General features: G+C 42.7%; 1 protein-coding gene across 1 annotated transcript; it reads left to right on the top strand.

Moving 5' to 3' along the window:
- The first annotated feature begins 639 nt into the window (after positions 1-639).
- Positions 640-18,316, top strand: Vnn1 (vanin 1). The gene is made up of 7 exons (XM_050159440.1): positions 640-1,064; positions 3,078-3,208; positions 9,234-9,426; positions 10,567-10,858; positions 12,676-13,034; positions 15,636-15,806; positions 17,113-18,316. Exons 1-7 carry the CDS (start codon positions 852-854, stop codon positions 17,290-17,292), a joined length of 1,539 nt encoding a protein of 512 aa, XP_050015397.1. The 5' UTR covers positions 640-851; the 3' UTR covers positions 17,293-18,316.
- Positions 18,317-18,436: the final 120 nt, after the last annotated feature.

Here is an 18,436-nt window from a genome sequence, read left to right on the forward strand (position 1 = left end):
GTTGGCCATGAGTTAAACAAGCAGCCTTGGTTCTGGCCAGCATCTGAGAGAAAAAGAAAGAAAAGAAGAAAGAAAGAAAGAAAGAAAGAAAGAAAGAAAGAAAGAAAGAAAGAAAGAAAGCAAGCCATATCTTTCTGAGTCAGAAAGACAGATTTAGCCAACAGCACCTTGAGGTGGTTTTGGAATGACAGCCCTAGAGGACGGGCACTCACCACATTATTTCTTGAAGGGACAGTTATTCTTTCAGTCTCTTTAGCTTGACTCAAAGTGAATCCGACTCCCTGAGGGTTTTTTTTTTTTTTTTTTTTTTTTTTTTGGGCCTGGAGATTGACACACCCAGCTCGAATAACTCTAGTTACTGGGTAGCCTGGAATGTTAGGTATCCTTCCAGTCAAAGCAACAGCTTTCTCTAATGGGCTTCCACAGAGCCCTGACCAAAACTGCTGGAATGTCCTGCTCCGAAGGAGGGATATTCCTAAAGTCATTTTGGAGATGAACTGCAATCGGGAGATGGACATCATCCACGTTTATCACTCAACTCTAGAGACACAGCTCCAAAGCTTTTCACAGGACAGGAGCTCCAGTCCCGCCCACCCTCCCGTGTGACCTCCAGGCAATGGGTGGGGCTCACTCAAGAGAAGATAAGTAACCACAGTTGCCTTCTGGCGTGTTTGACTGGGAGAACCAAGGACCTTTCTGCTACAGTTGCTTTCTGGGACAAAGATTTCTTGAAGTTAACCTTTTAAATTTATTTGGAAGTTTACTAACATCTGGGAAACTACGCCACCCGTGCTTTTGTTTATACAAATCACAAGCCACGCTTGGGTTTTCGGCTCTCTTTGGACTTCAGCATGAGTGCATCCCGCTGGCTGGCTTGTGCGGTGCTGTCTGCCTTCTGTGTTTTACGAGCCAGCTCTCTGGACACTTTTGTGGCGGCTGTTTACGAGCACGCCGTGATCCTGCCTAGTAGCACGCTATTGCCCGTGTCTCACAGTGAGGCTCTGGCATTAATGAATCGCAATCTGGATCTTCTGGAAGGAGCGATCGTCGCAGCAGCAAAGCAGGTATCCTCTTCTATCTCAAGTCCTGAGAGGGCTGGCGGTAGGGGAGTGTGTGGGAGTGCGTGGGAGGGGTGGAGGTGGTTCTCAGGGAACTGGGTTACTGTCAGGGTCAGTTATATTTACAATATTAGCATACCAACGTTATTTGTTTTATTAGAACAGTTTACTTCAAAACTATTATATATACCTAACAAACGGAGCGAACAAAGATGGAAATATTTTGCTCATTATTTAAGTAGGACTTTGGGAAAGTGGCTATATATTGAATATTTTTGTTTCCATTTTCTGCTAGCCATGGAGGCTAAAGTATAACCAGGACAGCAGGGACCAGTTGCTCTTCTTCTTCTTCTTCTTCTTCTTCTTCTTCTTCTTCTTCTTCTTCTTCTTCTTCTTCTTCTTCTTCTTCTTCTTCTTCTTCTTCTTCTTCTTCTTCTTCTTCTTCTTCTTCTTCTTCTTCTTCTTCTTCTTCTTCTTCTTCTTCTTCTTCTTCTTCTAAAAAAATATTTCTTTATGTGTATGAGTGTTTTGCCTATGTGTACCTCTGTGTACCAGGTTTGTGCCTGGTCCCTTCAGAGGGCAGAAGGCATTGGCTCTTTTGGAACTAGAGTCCCAGGCAGTTGTGAGCAACCTTGAGAGTGCTGAGACTTGAACCTGGGTCTTCTGGAAGAGCAGTTAGTGTTCTTAGTCTGAAGCCACGCCCCCTTCATTAATATTTTAAACTATAATAGCATCAGTGTATGTTTGTGCTCTGGTTTGTAGGAATCAGATAAGTTTAAAATCTGACCAGACAAGATCTGGAGTGTTCCAAGGGTGTGGCCACACAGACTTTCCACTTGTAGCCAGGAAACAATTAAACTGGTTACAAACTCCTTCCACTGAGTATCACGGTCATCAGTTCATTTTAATTTCACCATCAAAGTATGTGTGTCAATGTTCTTGAATTGGATGAAGTGTAAAGTTTAAAGCAAACTCTAAAGTGTGGTCAAGCTACAGGGGTGTAAGTAAGATTCTCATAGGTCAGTTATAGACCAGGGACATGGAAAGCCAGGTAACACTAATAAATACAAACACACTGGGTTTAATCCCACTGATCCGAAAGCAGAGGCAGGTAGATTCCTGTGAGTCTCAGGCTAACCAGGGCTGCATACACAGTGAGATCGAGTCTCCAATAAAAATTTTCTATATATTAAATGTAAAAGATTGTTCCATATTGATATTGTATTTCACCCTTAGTCCAAACTGTTTCTTTAAGGACCACGGCAACCTTCAAGGTGGATCTCCAATTCCAAAGTGCGCAGGTTAGCTGAGAGATTACGCTAAGCAAGGAATAGCCTAGCTGACCTGTGTACGAGGTCCTTCCTCCCACGGAGTAGGAATCACGTTCATGAGTGCTGTGTAGGAGAATCCTGAGGCAGAAACAGGGATTGAGTTATAAATCAGTCCAGGCAGGCACAATTGACCAAAATTCAAAGAGGGGTTGACTTGAGGGAAGAAATAGGTTTATAATTAATGGGAACAGGGGTCCACAGAGCAGCGAATGGTACAGACAGCAGTTAATGTTCATAAAAAATCTCACCAGTGTGAAAATGGCAGGATATTTAATTAAAATAAAAGGGCTTAGCAAAGTCAGATGTATACTTGTAATCTGAGTCCTTGGGAGGTGGAGGCAGGAGGCTGAGAGGAGTTTAAACTTATTCTGAAGTATACAGTTTGTTTGAGGACAGGCTGGGCTACATGAGATCCTGTCTCAAAACAAAACAAAGCAAAGCAGCTTGCAAAAAGAAAAATAGAGAAAACAGAATAAGATTAAAAGGTGCCCAAATAGCTATTTTCCACTTAATTCCAACCCCCCTCCCCTCTCTCTGAGATGGCATCTCTCTCTCTAGTTCTGGCTGGCCTCCACACATGGAGCTCCGCTACGACGCCCAGCTTGCCACTTAATTTCCAGCTCTTCCTGCAGCTCTTCTCGGACTGTTTGCCTGTGGGGGAAGTGTTTTAACTCTCTGTTTCTAATAGGGCGCACACATTATTGTGACTCCAGAAGACGGGATATATGGCATGCATTTCACCAGGGATACTATCTACCCCTACTTGGAGGATATCCCGGACCCTCAAGTGAACTGGATCCCCTGTGATAATGCAGACAGGTGAAGAAACAGTACATGGAGGGGAGTGGGTAGGAAGACATCTAGGGGGGAGTTGCGGGGAGGGTAGATATGATCAGATTTTACTGTATACATATGAGAATGTGTCAAATAGAAACAGGATATTACCGAAATCAAACAGAAACAGGAAAAAAATTCAAACCCGGTGTGGTGCACACATTTAATCCCAGCACTCGAGAGGCAGAGGCAGGTAGATCGCTGTGACTTTGAGGCCAGCCTGGTCTACAGAGCAAGTTCCATGACGACCCCCCCCCCCCAAAAAAAAAGAAACATGAAGAATTCAATTACAAACCTCTAGCTGTTTTACCTGGGAAAAAGGTTGTTGAAAACATCGAGCAGGTCCTGTGTTAGTCAGGTTGCCACTGCTATCTAAGGAAGGAGACTCAGAGTTCAGAGGTTTTAATCTACGCTCATCTGGCCCCGTTTATTTAGGCCTGTGACGACATCATGCATCATGGCAGCAAGGCATGGCAGAGCTGTTTTAATTCACTTCAGGGTAGTCAGAAAGGAAAAAAAGGGGAAGGGGCCAGAGTTCTGATGCCTACTCAGCAGCAGTTCCCTCCCTTCCACGACACACCCTTCTCTTAGTTTTAACCTCTTAAAGTTTCACCATCTTTAATAGTACCTTGGACTAGGAGTCAGGCCTTCCACACAGACCTACATACAATTCACCAAGTTTGCTTTATTTTCATCTCCTGTGAATATATTTATCAAGACAACGAACACAAATGATGAGGTCATCAGTCAATGCTCTAACACTGGCTTCTATTTCCTAGCACCAAAGGGAATCACACCTATTGGGAATACTTCTCAAGCCTGGAAGGATGACAGCGTATAACTTGCTTCAGGTCTTAGAGGCCATTGGTAGGAAGAACATGACCCAAGATATTAGCGAGTCTGTATCTGCCTTTCTTCTGGCTTCTCTGCTTGCAATGCCTTTCCCCTTCAGTGTCAGTCATTGTTCTCATTTCTCCAGCAAAATATCCAAATATCCAGGAAGGAGCAATTTCAGGAGGGAAGGAAGGAGAGGGAAGGAAGAAAAGAAGGAAGAGAGGAAGGGGTGGATGGAGGAAGGAAGGAAGGAAGGAAGGAAGGAAGGAAGGAAGGAAGGAAGGAAGGAAAGAAGGAAGAGTTTCTTCTGGATTGCAGTCAGAGTGGGTACAGTCTATCATAGGGAAGACCCTATGGCAAGGAGGGTGAGACCATGGCAGGTGGGCACATCTCACCTGCAGCCAGGAAGTAGAGAGAGATGAATGTCCCTGTTCAGATAGCTTTCTTCTTCCTTGGTTTTTGTTGTTGTTGAGGCAGAGTCTCACTAAATAACCTTGCCTGGTCTAGAGTTTGATATTTAGACCAGGCTGACTTAAACTCAGAATCCCCCTGCCACTGCCTCCCAAGTGTTGGCATTCAAGGAGAGGACCACCACAGCCAGCCATCTGAGGTGTGTTTCTTGGAGGTATCGTGTAGCTGGGTTTCCTAGTATTTAATTTAAATTGCTGGTCTATGTCTTTCAGAGAGTTTAGATCATCGTGATTCAGAGCTATTATTCAAAGATACGAATTCACTGCTGTCACACCTTTCTTGTTAAAATGTTTGGTATGTTTCTCTTTTCCTAGTCTGCTTTTGCTTATATACTGTTCTAGTGTGGTTTGTTCTTCCCCGTAAATTCATAGGCATGAGCATCTCTCTTCCACATGTAAAATTCCTTCAAGGCTCTTCTGTAGGGAAATCCTTAATGGCCATGACCTCCTTTCTGTTTGGCTAACACGGCATGTTTTTCTTTCTCTCTCAATTATGAAGGGTGTCTGTGCTGGATATAGTACTCGGGTTGACGGCTAATTTTCTTTCAAAACCTGAAGTTCATTGCTCCATGCTTTTGATGTTTTTTTTTTTTAATTTTTAGAAATCTACCATTATTCTGATAGATTTGTCTTTTACCTTTGACCTGCTGCTTCTATGACTTTCCAAACGTTTTCTTAACTTAGAATGGTAGCTATACTGTTACATAGGGAAGTTCTCTTCTTGTCTTCCTTGTTTGGTGTATACATTTGGGTGGCCATCTCTTTCCGTAACTCCAGGAACCTCCCTGCTACCATTTAAAAAAAGTAAAGATTTATTTTATGCGCATGAGTATTGTCTTCATGTACATATGTGTGCCATGTGCATGTCAGGTGACTGGGAGGGTCAGAAGAAGTCCTGGGTGTCCTAGAATTGGAGGTAGGAATGGTTGTGAGATTTCATGTAGGTGCTAGGAACTGAACCCAGCAACAAATAGTACTCTTAACCACTGAGCCATCTATCAAGTTTATTTATTTATTTATTTAAAAAATTATTTATTTATTATGTTTTCAATATTCCTCCTGCCTATATACTTCCATACCAGAAGAGGGCACCAGATCTCATTATAGATGATGATGAATCTCCATGTGGTTGCTGGGAATTGAACTCAGGTCCTCTGAAAGAGCAACCAGTGCATTTAATCTCTGAGTCGTCTCTCTAGCCATGTTATGATTTTATAAATATACTTTTTATGCCCTTAACCTCTATTTTTTACTTCTTCTGTGCCCATGCATGAATTTGGCCTTTTAATGGTATCCTTTAGATATTGCATATACTGCTGGCATTTTCCTTTTTCTTTTTATTTATTGTTGTCTGTGTGTCTTAATTTGTCTTCCCGTCTTTAAGCCTTAGCATTCCGTCTTCCACTTAATTCAGTCTGCTGCTAGGGCTTTCATACCCTCTTCTAAATCTCGTAGTGTCTTCCTTAGTTCACTTAACTATTTGTCCTCGCTGTCTTCGATGAGGAGTCTATGTCCTCTTGAATTCTGTTCTCTGATGTCATTTATGAGTCTGTGGCCGCCATTCTGTTCAACACCCTATACTCATGCCTGTATGTTCATTGTCTGCTCTTTCTCTTTGCAGTTCATGTCTGTGGGATTGGAGATTTTCAGGAGTTTTGTTCCATGTTTTTTTCATGTATCACGTATTTTCCATTTGGCATCTGCACAACTGGAATTAAGCTATTGGATTAAAAAACAAGCAAACAAACAAAATAAACAAAAACTTCCTCCCTTATTGTTTCAGCAGAAGTATTTGTAGAATCCCAGAGGGACTTGTAATAGGGTTGAGACATCATGCCTTCCCTTTGGGCTGGGGTTGGGGTACATACTTTAATTATTATTTTTTTATTAATTTGCTATTATTATTATTGTTGTTGTTGTTGTTTTGATTTTTTTTGAGACAGGGTTTTTATGTGTATCCCTGGTTGTCTTGGATCTTACTCTGCAGACCAGGCGGGCCTCAAACTCAGAGAGCTGCCTGCCTCTCCCTCTTGAATACTAGAAATAAGGGCACGCATGTGCCAGCACTGCCCAGATGATGTACGGTTTAATACCTAAGCCTTCAGCCTATATGCTTAGGGCACCAGTCACATGTCCCAACACCATTACAAGAGCAGATTATCAACTCCTGAAGCAACCTCAGTTGATGGCAAGGCCTGCATTGCAATTGGAATTCTTTCTCTTTATCAGGGCCCAGGGTACCTGCAATCCTCATCATAACCTAAGTGTGCTTACTCCACTGCATTTCAGTTGACAGGATTCTTTCTCTTCTGGAAATACCATCTCTCAGTGGGTGGGGAACCAGGCTTTGGAGTTTGGATATGTGTACTTCCTACTTTTCTCTTGAACTGACTGTAGACTCTCTCAGGTCTGCTGTCTCCACGCTCCAGCATAATCTGTTGAGTCTCAGATTGTGGAGATTAATTTCTCAGTGTCTGCTTTCACAGTATGGAATATCATTCAAAATTGTGATTTTTCTGTTTTTTTGCTTCTGATCATCTTCATTTCCTTGTGTTCTCAGAGTAGGGGATCGAGGGGGTTTTCCTTCACTACTTTGGTCAGAGTTTTATGGTATAGTCTTCCTTCTTAATACATCTAAAATTCTTTAAGTGTGCACCTCTGACTGGCCTGGAATTGGCTGGAACTTGTAGCAGGCTGTCCTCACAGAGATCTGCCTGCCTGTGCCTCTGAATGCTGACACTTGTACTAGCTTTTGATTTTATCTTTTCTCCGCCTTTTGCTGTTTATCGTGATCAGTGCCTCTGGTCTTCCCATATTTCTCAACCTTTTGTTTGTTGGTTGGTTTGTTTCTGAGCTTAGGTAGTCCCAGCTCTTTTGGATCTCATTATATAGACCCAGGTTGGCTTTGACCTCAGAGAGATTTGACTGCCTCTGCCTCTCCAATGCTGGAATTAAGTCAAAGGCCACAACACCTGCCTGATTTATTTATTTACCTATTTATTTATTTATTTGTTTATCTTTTTGAGACTGGATTTCTCTGTGTAGCTTTGGCTGTCCTGGAACTCACTCTATAGACCAGGCTAGACTTGAATTCACAGAGATCCTCCTGCCTCTGCTTCCAAGTGCTGGGACTAGAGACGTGTGCCACCACCACTGAGCTGAACTTCTTTTTTTAAGACAGACTTTCATAAATTCCTAAGTGGCGCTGCTGCGTTTATTACATTTATTACGTGACTGTGAATGACCTTGAACTTCTGTTCCCTGTCCTCTGCCTTTACTGTCCTAGTGCAGGGATCACTGGGATTATAGCTATGTCACCACACCCAGTGTATTCAGTGACAGGGAGAGAATCCTGTACTTCAAGAATGCTAGGCTGCTAAGCAAGCATTCTACCAACTGAGATGCATGCCTAACCCTCCCCCCCCCCTCTCTCTCTTTCCTCAAGGTACAAATTGAAACTTTTAGATTTGTGGAAACAAGAGAGTGAAGCTTGCCCCTACTCTTCCATTTTCAGGAACCAGACTTCTACTTTTATCCTTGCTCTCAAATTTGTACTAACTACTCTAACTGCTGATTCTGGGATTAAAGACATGCCACCACCTAGCTCCAGTTTCTTATCCTTGCTGTTTCTTTGTATGTCTTTGTTGGTGTTTGACTCTTTCAGTCTTGAGATTCTTATTTTCCTCAGGGTTTGCTGTATCTTCTCTTCAAAATAGGGGAAGGAGGTGGTCTCTTATACCCTGGTACTCAAGATCAGGCTTTAAATAATGGAGCATTTGTGCAAAGATTGCTTTTTCTTTGTCTGTATCTGTGTGTTCAAAAGCATGTATTTAGATAAGGACCTTGCTATCAAGAGCCCAGAGTCCTCATTGCCCAGTTTGCTTCCCAAGCAGTCTGTACACTTCACTAAAAAAGGACAGCTTCCTGTTGCAAGGTTAGGGTTGGGAGATGAGTAGCCACAGCTAATTAGAACAGAAATGATGGAACTAACTTACGTTTACTTTTCGGGCCTTTGAATAGACTACCAAATTCCAAAATATCTAGGAGATATTCTGCAGTGCAATTGTTGTCTAGGTAGGGAGTCAGATTCCAGAGTGTTCTCTATTCTTTTATCTTTCCAGCATTCTTCTAAGTTTGTTTGTGTTTTTTTATTTGTTTGTTTTTTTTTTTTTTTTTTTTTTTTGTTTTTCAGTCAGGGTTTCTCTGTACAGCCTTGACTGTTCTGTCCTGGAACTAGCTCTGTAGACCAGGCTGGCCTCAAACTCACAGAGCTCCTCCTGTCTCTGCCTTCTGAGTGCTGAGATTAAAGGCATACACCACCACTGTCCGGCTTCATTCTTCTAGGTTTTGATTCACACATAGTGCTTCCTCTACTAGGCCTGGTTTCATGAACAGAGCATGAAAGGTTTTGCTTTATAATATCTGAAATATGCTGCATATGTTTTGAAATGAATATACAATGGCATGTACATTTATGGATTTGATACATATTATGATTCAAAAGTAGGTATGGCTGGACTCTTAACCCCAGAATAATTGTCTACTGCCAATTTCTCACTATTAGTGTCCTTTAACGTCTCTTGTCTTAATAATTTTTCCTACCTATTAATTGGAATCATTGTATATACCTAACCATAGATTTTTGTTAAAACCTAATGCAGATTTTTTTTTTTTTTAAAATTTCTCTCCCAATGGACATGTACCAGATTTGGGTACACCCCGGTACAGGAGAGACTCAGCTGCCTGGCCAAGAACAACTCAATCTATGTTGTGGCAAACATGGGAGACAAGAAGCCATGCAACACTAGTGATCCTCAGTGTCCTCCTGATGGGCGTTTCCAGTACAACACTGATGTGGTGTTTGATTCCCTGGGTAAACTGGTTGCGCGATACCACAAGGTAATTCTGATTAATGTATTAGCTAACTGAATGACTATGGAATATAAGGGAGGAGAGCAATTGTTATTTACAGCAGTAAACGACAGCACAGAAGGAGGATTTAGATGTAACCAATTCCTATAAGGAGACCCAAGGCATTCGCGGTGCAACCAGCAACCTGGGAGTCTACCAACTGGGGTAGGTGAATGCAGTTGGGTTTTTTCCTTTTTTAATTTTTTATTTTTACTCTTTGGGGGCCCACCACCCAGTTCCTAAATAAGTACATGGAGACTTTTTCTTACTGATGAATGCCTGGCCTTAGCCTGGCTTCTTTCTAGGCAGTTTTTCTAACTTAAGTTATCCCATTTCTATTTAGATACATTTTGCCTCTGGACTTTTGGCCTTTCTTTATTCTATATGTCTTTGTTTCCTTCTTATTCCGTGGCAGGCTGTGTGGCTGGGTGGCTCACCCCTGGCATCCTCCTCTCCTTTTTTTCTCGCTCCTAGCTTTCTGTTCTCTAGATTTTTTTCCTATTTATTCTCTCTGCCTTCCAGTCCCATCTATCCTTCCTCCTTCCTAGCTATTGGCTCTTTACTAGGCCAATCAGGTGTCTTAGGCAAAGTAACATAGCTTCAGAGTTAAACAAATGCAATGCAAAAGAATGCAACACATCTTTGCACCACAAAACAAATGTTCCCCAGCATAAACAAATATAACACATCTTCAACTAATATTTCAACAGGTGAGAGTCACCTGAAGCCACCTTCATTGAACCACTCTGTCATCTTTCGGGTTTTGACTTTTACATGGGTCAAAGATGAATTTAAAGGGCCTTATGGGGCAGATTTAGTCCTGAGGAAGGAGCACAGCTCTTTGCCCATGGCGGGTGTTTGGTCAGTGGCTGTCTGTTTCGCTGTCACTTTGTAAGATTGAAGACCGTCTATATAGACAGGTGCACCCATACATACCGTCTGTACTGGGAAGGGAGTCGCCGGCTCCATCCTACTGGAGTGCCTCTGATTTTCCAAGGTGCTGCTCTTCCATAAGGACAGTGGTCACAGATGTAACACGCACTGTTGAATGAACACATTTTACACGTAGAGTAACGTCCTGGGAAGCTTCAAAGAATTTTATTCCTCTGCATGCTTTGCCTATTACAGCAAAACCTTTTCATGGGTGAAGAACAATTCAATGCACCCGTGGAGCCCGAGTTCGTGACTTTCAACACCCCGTTTGGAAAGTTTGGGATCTTCACATGCTTCGATGTACTCTTCCATGACCCCGCTGTCAGCCTGGTGACCAAGTTCCAGGTGGACACCATACTCTTCCCGACCGCTTGGATGGATGTTCTACCCCATTTGGCAGCCATTGAATTCCATTCAGCTTGGGCTATGGGCATGGGGGTCAATTTTCTCGCAGCCAATATACATAATCCCTTGAGGAGAATGACAGGTAGGTAATGTGTGGTCTTTGAACTTTAGTTAGAAAGAGCGTTTAAAAAAATAGCTTGTATATCTTTTATTTTTCAACTCCCATTTTCATTTCACTTTTTAAACTTTCTTTTTATTTATTTGATGTGTCCTTTACATCATGTATCTGGATCCTATTCATTTCCACATTCCTTCACAACTGTCCACTGCCCCCAATAAAACAAAGGTTAAGGGAAAACAGAAAAAAGGGGGGAAATTAAAAAAGTCTCATCCTGGAACCTGCAGGGTGGCACAGGGAGTCACACAGTAAACCCTTTCGTCCATATATCTTCACTTGCGAGTGTTCATTACCATGAGTCATTGGTCTGGTTCCAGGCCTTTGGTTTCTACTGCCCCATCAATGCTGGTTCCTCATTAGGACTCTTGTTTCCCTGTGTTGTGGAGATCCAGCAGCACTGGGTCTGCATGTCAGGTCCCTTCACATACTCCAGCAGATCACAGATGGGGTGGATGTTGGGGCCGGCCAAGTCATAACCCTGGGTCTAGCTGAGCAGCTGCAGGGTTGGTCCACCAGCCAGTTCTCCCCTGTCCTCCCCACCAGGGTGAGCTCTCCAGCATTGCCCTGGCTAATTTCCCTGTGAGCAGGGGGCGGACCAGTTTTCTTGTTTTCATGCCCTCAGGGTCCGCTTTCTCACACCTATACCATCAGGGCCAGCACTATTGTGTTGCCCAGGTGAGGTACAGGAGCCACTCTCCTGAGTGCTGCAGTTGGGAGGGACAGGAACAGTCCTTCCCTTATTATGACCCACATGCCAGCTCCTCCACCTGTCTCAGGTGTTGATGGGCAGGGGGTGGGGGAAGCACATCTCTCCTCTGCCTATGCCACCATGTTAGATGTCAGCCCCTACTTTTTAAAGTTAATATACTCTATCTTTTTTATAGAAAGTACTTATTAAAGATTTATTTATTTATCTTATATATAGGTATTTTGCATGCATGTGTGCCATACCCTTGGAGGGCATCAGATCCCCTGAGACTGGAGTTGCAAACAGTTCTGAGTCACCATATCGGTGCTGGGAATTGAACTCTGGTCCTGGGTAAGGGTAGCCAGTACCCTAACCTCTGAGCCACTTCTCTAGCCCAACTCTTAATTTTGAATATTTAGTTGGGATATGCTGTGCATTTATTCTTTATTAAAAGTGTTTTGTAACTGGGTGTGACGAAGAACAGCTGTAATCTCAGCACTGGGGAGACTAAGGCAGGAAAATCCTGAGTTCATAGCCAGACTGGGCTACATAGTGAATTGGAAGCCAGTTTGGACTATATAGACAGATGCTGTTTTAAAACGAACAAACAAACAAACAAAGCCCAATAAATAAAGAATAATAAAGACCCAAATAGAACATGCCTTCATTTGGCAGATTTATTCACTATTTTTCAGTTAGAATATTTATTTAATATTATTCAACATTCATCCTTTAAATGTTTTTATTGTCATGTTCTATGTATGAATTTCCTCTTGTGTTTGTTCCCAGTCAACATATATTACAGAAATAAATGAAGTATATTTCTTAGATAGGGTAAAATGATGAGTTTCAGGTAGAAGTGACAGACACAAAGTCTCCTTATTAGCCGGGCGGTGGTGGCGTACGCCTTTAATCCCAGCACTCGGGAGGCAGAGGCAGGCGGATCTCTGTGAGTTCGAGACCAGTCTGGTCTACAAGAGCTAGTTCCAGGACAGGCTCCAAAACCACAGAGAAACCCTGTCTCGAAAAACCAAAAAAAAAAAAAAAAAAAAAAAAAAAAAAAAAAAACCTCCTTATTTTCCCGTATTTCCAGGAAGTGGCATCTATGCACCAGATTCCCCAAGGGCCTTTCACTATGACAGAAAGACCGACGAGGGCAAACTCCTTCTCGCGCAGCTGGAGTCCCACCCACGCCACTCTGCCGTGAACTGGACCGCGTATGCCAGCAGTGTAGACGCATCCGCAAAGGGGAACCAGGAATTTCAGAGCGTTGCTTTCTTTGATGAGTTTACCTTTGTGGAGCTAAAAGGAATCGCAGGGAATTACACGGTTTGCCAGAATGATCTCTGCTGTCATCTAAGCTACCGGATGACTGAGAAGCGAAGTGATGAAGTCTATGCCCTTGGGGCCTTTGATGGACTGCATACCGTGGAAGGGCAGTATCATCTGCAGGTAAGGCCACTGTCAGGAAAGTTCCTGGATCAAATGCACACAGCTGGATAAAACTGAATGTCAGATTTATCAGTGGAAAATTGTTTTTCCTAGGGTACACAAAAAGGAAATATTTTAGTCCGGGTTTCTATTCCTGTGATGAAATACCATGATCGAAAGCAAGTTGAGAAGTGTCTTGGTCACTGCTCTGTCACTGCGAAGAGACTCAATGACCAAGGCAACTCTTAAAAATAATTGGGTCTTGTGTACAGTTTCAGAGGTTTAGTCCATTACCATCATGATCAAGAGAGTGTTGCACAAAGTCAGCCATGGTGCTGGGGAAGTAGCTAAGAACTCTTTACACCCAGATCTGGAAGCATCAGAAAGAAACACTGGATGTGGTTTGGGATTTTGAAACATCAAAGTCCAACCCCCAGTGACACACTTCCTTCAAAAGGGTCACACCTCCTAATCCTTTCAAATAGTGTCACTCCCTGGTGACCAAGCATTCAAATCCTTGAGCCTATGGGGGCCATTTTTATTCGATTGATCACAAGGAATAAAGGGTTTGTTTTGCTTACACTTCCACAATCACTAAAGAAGTCCAGGTAGGAAGCTGAAGAGAGGAGCTGATGCTGAGGCAGTGGAGAGCAGCAACGCCAATACTAAAATTATTCAAATTACAGATCAAGGGTGATGTAGTACCTAGGATATATGTCCTGCATGTTCATCAATGCCTGCCTTGCTTTATAAAGGATTTAACACCAAGCATGCACTCAGTGCTCAGTATAGAGTTGTCCCCTGAGATTGTTTCCAGAGTAGTTTACTACTGAGATTCAGGCATCTCCCAGTCCTCAGGAGGAAGGATGTGGGCATCGCTCAGTCAGTCGTCAGCAGGAAGGATGCAAGCATCTTCCAGTCCTTAACAGGAAAAGGGGCCTATTACAGAATGCTGAGATAGTCTGCATTTTGATTCCTTGGTCTGGCTATCAGCTTATCTCATTTGAAATATTGCAGTACTCTCCTACTAGGACTATTTGTTAACAGTTTCTGCTCTATCTAATCTATTCTGTATACTATTACAAAATAAATTACAGTGCCTTTTCTGATTATGTGACCTTCTTGCTGAAAATTCCTTACTAAACTACTAATTGACAAATTGAATGCTTGAATATAGGCAACCCAGGAAGTCTTGTATGTGGTCCCTGTATCCACTACTTACACATGCTCTGGGATTTTGTATATCGAGATGCTGCTAGCATTTATCCCAAACTTCCAGCATCTATGGAATCTTTACATGCCGATAAAATTTTATTCCTTTATCAATGGTGGCTCCCACCTGCTCACCTTTCATAGCATTTTCCAGCTGTTATCCTTGCCATAAAGGACGCTTGCCATATCTGCAGGACCTTCGTCACTCCTCAGCTAGGTTATTAGCTTCATTTATATGTTTCCAGGACATCCTCTGTTTGGTTTCATCAAAGTCATAACAAGTCACATTCATCACATACTTGAGACCTACAGCCCTGGAAGGACGAAACTGTGCCTACGGGGTGACATTTTGCTTACTGTGCAAATGCTCCAGCCATGCTTCTCATTCCCACAACGTTTGAGTGCTCAGGGTGTACTAGATGCATAACAGTGTTAGTGATGGAAGGCTGAGTGCGAGCCGTCCACTGGAGGAGTACAGTGCCTAGGGGAGCAGAAAGCCACATGAGCATGCAGTTCCTCAGGGACTGACCTGTGATAGAGCGTAGTCTGCGCATTTGGCTGGAAGAGGATCAACTGGCTGAATTTGATCTAATCTGGAAATCTAGGGACATTTCTAGAGCTGCTGCTTGTGAGAAGAATGGGAGTGTGAAGGTATCCTTCACAGACTTAAATATCTATGTTAGATCCCTTTAGTGGTACATTGCAGGAAGCACTGAGGACTGACATAGTTTATAACTAAGTATATTAGTTGGTCAGCAATAAACCAAATGACTCTAATGAGGAAGAAACATTTTACTAGCTAAAGATGTAGAGGCAGTTTTCTAGAACAGGCCATGTCAATTGTCTTCCTTCCTTCCTTCCTTCCTTCCTTCCTTCCTTCCTTCCTTCCTTCCTTCCTTCCTTCCTTTTTTCTTTCCCTTCCCCCCCCCCTTTTTTGTTTTAGAATCTGGCCTGGAACTAGCTCTTGTAGACCAGGCTGGCCTCGAACTCACAGAGATCTGCCTGCCTCTGCCTCCCAAGTGCTGGGATTAAAGGCATGCACCACCACTGCCGAGCCCTTTCCCTTCTTTTTTATTATTGTTATAAAAATGGGTTCCTATTATGTGTCCCTGAGTATGTAGTTCAGATTAGTCATGAACACTTGGTTCTGCCTCAGTCTCTAGAAAACTCAGATTACAGGACTATGTCACCACATCCAGCCTATCTGTGACTTCAGTTTTTAAAGAGTAGAGAGTATCAAACTATTGAGTGAATGAAAACATCTTCACCCAGCTCTAAGGTAAAATTAACAAGTGAACATACAGGGTATAGCATGGCCCTTCGATGCACGACCGCACTGTCGAGCAACCAGAAGAAACTAATGACACACCCATCTTGACTCTGATGTCTCCCTTTGTGCTTCTCATCCAGATATGTACTCTGTTGAAGTGTAAGACCACCAGTTTACACACCTGTGGGAGTTCTGTGGACACGGCCTCTACCACATTTGAAATGTTCTCCCTCAGCGGCACTTTCGGGACCCAGTATGTCTTCCCTGAGGTGTTGCTGAGTGAAGTCAAGCTTGCACCTGGGGAGTTTCAGGTATTGATCTTTGCTTGATGTAGTCAGCTAACTGAGTAAAAGAGTGTAACAATGAGGGCCAGCTTGTTGGGGTTTCTGTCTCGCCCAGTACCCCACAGCCGGCAAGCCCCAAAGAAAATCACACAGAGATATCCATAAGTTATAAAACTGATTGGCCCATTAGCTCAGTCTTCTTATTAGTTCTTGCAGCTTATATTAACCCATTATTCTTATCTATGTTAGCCACATGGCTTGGTACCTTTCAGCTGGGTAGGTTACATCTTGCTTCTCAGTGGTCTGGGCTGGAATGGGAGCGGGAGCTTCCTGCTTCCCAGAATATTCCTGTTCTCTTTTTCCACCTCTACTTCCTGTCTATACCTGGTTTCCCCGCCTATACTTCCTGCCTGGCCAGTCAGCGTTTTATTAAAATACATGATTGACAGAATACAGATAATTCTCCTGCACCAGAAGAGGAAGCATTTTGACATCAAAACTTACCCCCAAATCTTCCAAGGTAACATTGTCTTTGGGGATCATCATAAAAGACCCAGTGCAGATGGGATTTCTTACCCAAAGATTAGTGTAATCTGCATGTCCTTTTTGTCCTTAATGGAGGAGACTGGGCTTTTCAAGGTCTGCTGAGTAGGAAAACGATTCAATGACAGTTGAATACTTCATGACCCTTCTCAACAGAGAAGCTGCTTAGAATCACTGACTGGCCTAGGGCTTAATGCCCAGTAAGATTACAGGAAAAAAGGAGGGAAGGACAAAGTGAACGAGAGAGAATTCTACAGTGGTTGTTGTCTGTAAGAAGGAGAATCTCCAAAGCCCAGAAAGAATGGCTTGCTTCATAACCTAATATGGCCTCCAAGTCACATTGTTCACTACTGGGCAGGTCTCACTCACATCCCTTCTTTACAGGAGTGATTGTAGGGTTGAGGGCTCACTGTGGGAGCCTAGGGGCCATGGGGAGCCAGTTACAGTAATGGACGCAGTCCAAACCCCACCTTGGCCCACTGCTCCTGACTTTTTGCCGTGTCTTCATGGGTCTGGAAGGGCCAAATTAGAAGCTCCTATGTCCAATTTGTCATGCTAACTAATTTATGGCATGTTTCCCAGACAAGTACATTGTCAGGCATCAGTTACATGCATTAAATAATAAATGAGCTGGTGTCAATTCTGCACTTTAAATTTCCTTACCCCCTGCAACATTTTAAATCTTGCAAAACCACAGTCAGGCCATCATTTTAAGCTGTTTCTTATGAAAAGTACTGTGGGATGATTGTAGCTTCAATAGACCTTATCTACTTTTCTGTGTTTTAACCAGGTGTCAAGTGATGGGCGTTTGTTTAGCCTGAAGCCAACATCTGGACCTGTGTTGACAGTCACTCTGTTTGGGAGGTTGTATGGGAAGGACTGGGCATCGAATGCTTCCTCAGACCTCATAACGCACTCACTGATGCTGCTAATGCTCATTATGATACCTATTATACATTACTTATGCTAGTAGAATTTTTATGTTCTTTATTTTATTTGGAATAATTTAAAACTAGTGGATGAAGGAAAGATGTTTGTCCACACTGGTCTCTGTGGACCATGAATAGAGGGACCTTTCTTTCTTTCTTTCTTTCTTTCTTTCTTTCTTTCTTTCTTTCTTTCTCTCTCTCTCTCTTTTCTTTCTTTCTCTCCTTCCTTCCTTCCTTCCTTCCTTCCTTCCTTCCTTCCTTCCTTCCTTCCTTCCTTCCTTTCTTGAGAAGCATATGCACCCTGGATGCATTTCAGGACAATTAATAGAACTTTGAGCATTGGTCTGTCTTGGAACTGAACTGTTAGACCAAATGAGAGTCACATATGTTTTATTCAGAAGAAATAAAAATTACAATTAAAAGACATGTCAGAATATAACAAATATTTACAAGAGGTTTGAATATTGTTGCCTCATTATGATATATATTTTACTCAATTAAGCTTAAGATTTCCAATGAGTTTGTTCATTTATTCTGTTAAGTATTTTTCTAAACAATACATTTCCATTCTCTTATAGGCCAAATACAAATCCTGTCCCTTTAATTATTAGTTTTTGTTTGTTTTTTCAAGACAGAGTTTCTCTATGTAGCCCTGGCTGTCTGGAACTCGCTCTGTAGACCAGGCTGGCCTCAAACTTACGGAGAACTACTTGTCTCTGCCTCGCGAGTGCTGGGATTAAAGATGTGTGCCACTTCTGCTCTGATCTCCCTTTAATTCTTAAATTGAAGTCCCAACCCCTGTGATCTCAGAATGTGACTGTTTGGGGAAATGGCGAATTTAAAAGAGGTACCATGAAGTCATCAGCATGAACTTTAGTCCAATATGACTGACGTCCTCAGAAGAGATTTAGAACAAAACAGCATTGCGGGAGGCTGGTGTGAACACAGAAAAGGATAGCCATCTACAACAAGGAAAGGGACCTCAGAAGAAAGTGAATTTGCTAATATATTGAACTTCCAGGCCCCCAGAATCACGAGACAATAAATTTCTCTTTAAGTGCTCCAGTCTTCGACTCTCTGTTACAGCAGTTCAAACAAACAACAACAAAACCAACAAAGTTCTCTCCTTGGCCTCATTTTCTAATCTAAAGATTTGGGCAAAATGATAGCTAGGCCCTATCACTG

Source organism: Alexandromys fortis, unplaced genomic scaffold, assembly GCF_014885135.2.
Source record: "Alexandromys fortis isolate MF-2015 unplaced genomic scaffold, M_Fortis_MF-2015_v1.1 scaffold_107, whole genome shotgun sequence".
NCBI classification, from domain to species: Eukaryota; Metazoa; Chordata; class Mammalia; order Rodentia; family Cricetidae; genus Alexandromys; species Alexandromys fortis.

Bases quoted from the DNA above. Each gene is read 5' to 3' on its own strand.
- Vnn1 (XM_050159440.1), top strand. From the start codon at position 852: ATGAGTGCATCCCGCTGGCTGGCTTGTGCGGTGCTGTCTGCCTTCTGT. The intron at 10,859-12,675 runs GTAGGTAATGTG...CCGTATTTCCAG, and splicing joins TCCCTTGAGGAGAATGACAG to GAAGTGGCATCTATGCACCA. The intron at 13,035-15,635 runs GTAAGGCCACTG...CTTCTCATCCAG, and splicing joins AAGGGCAGTATCATCTGCAG to ATATGTACTCTGTTGAAGTG.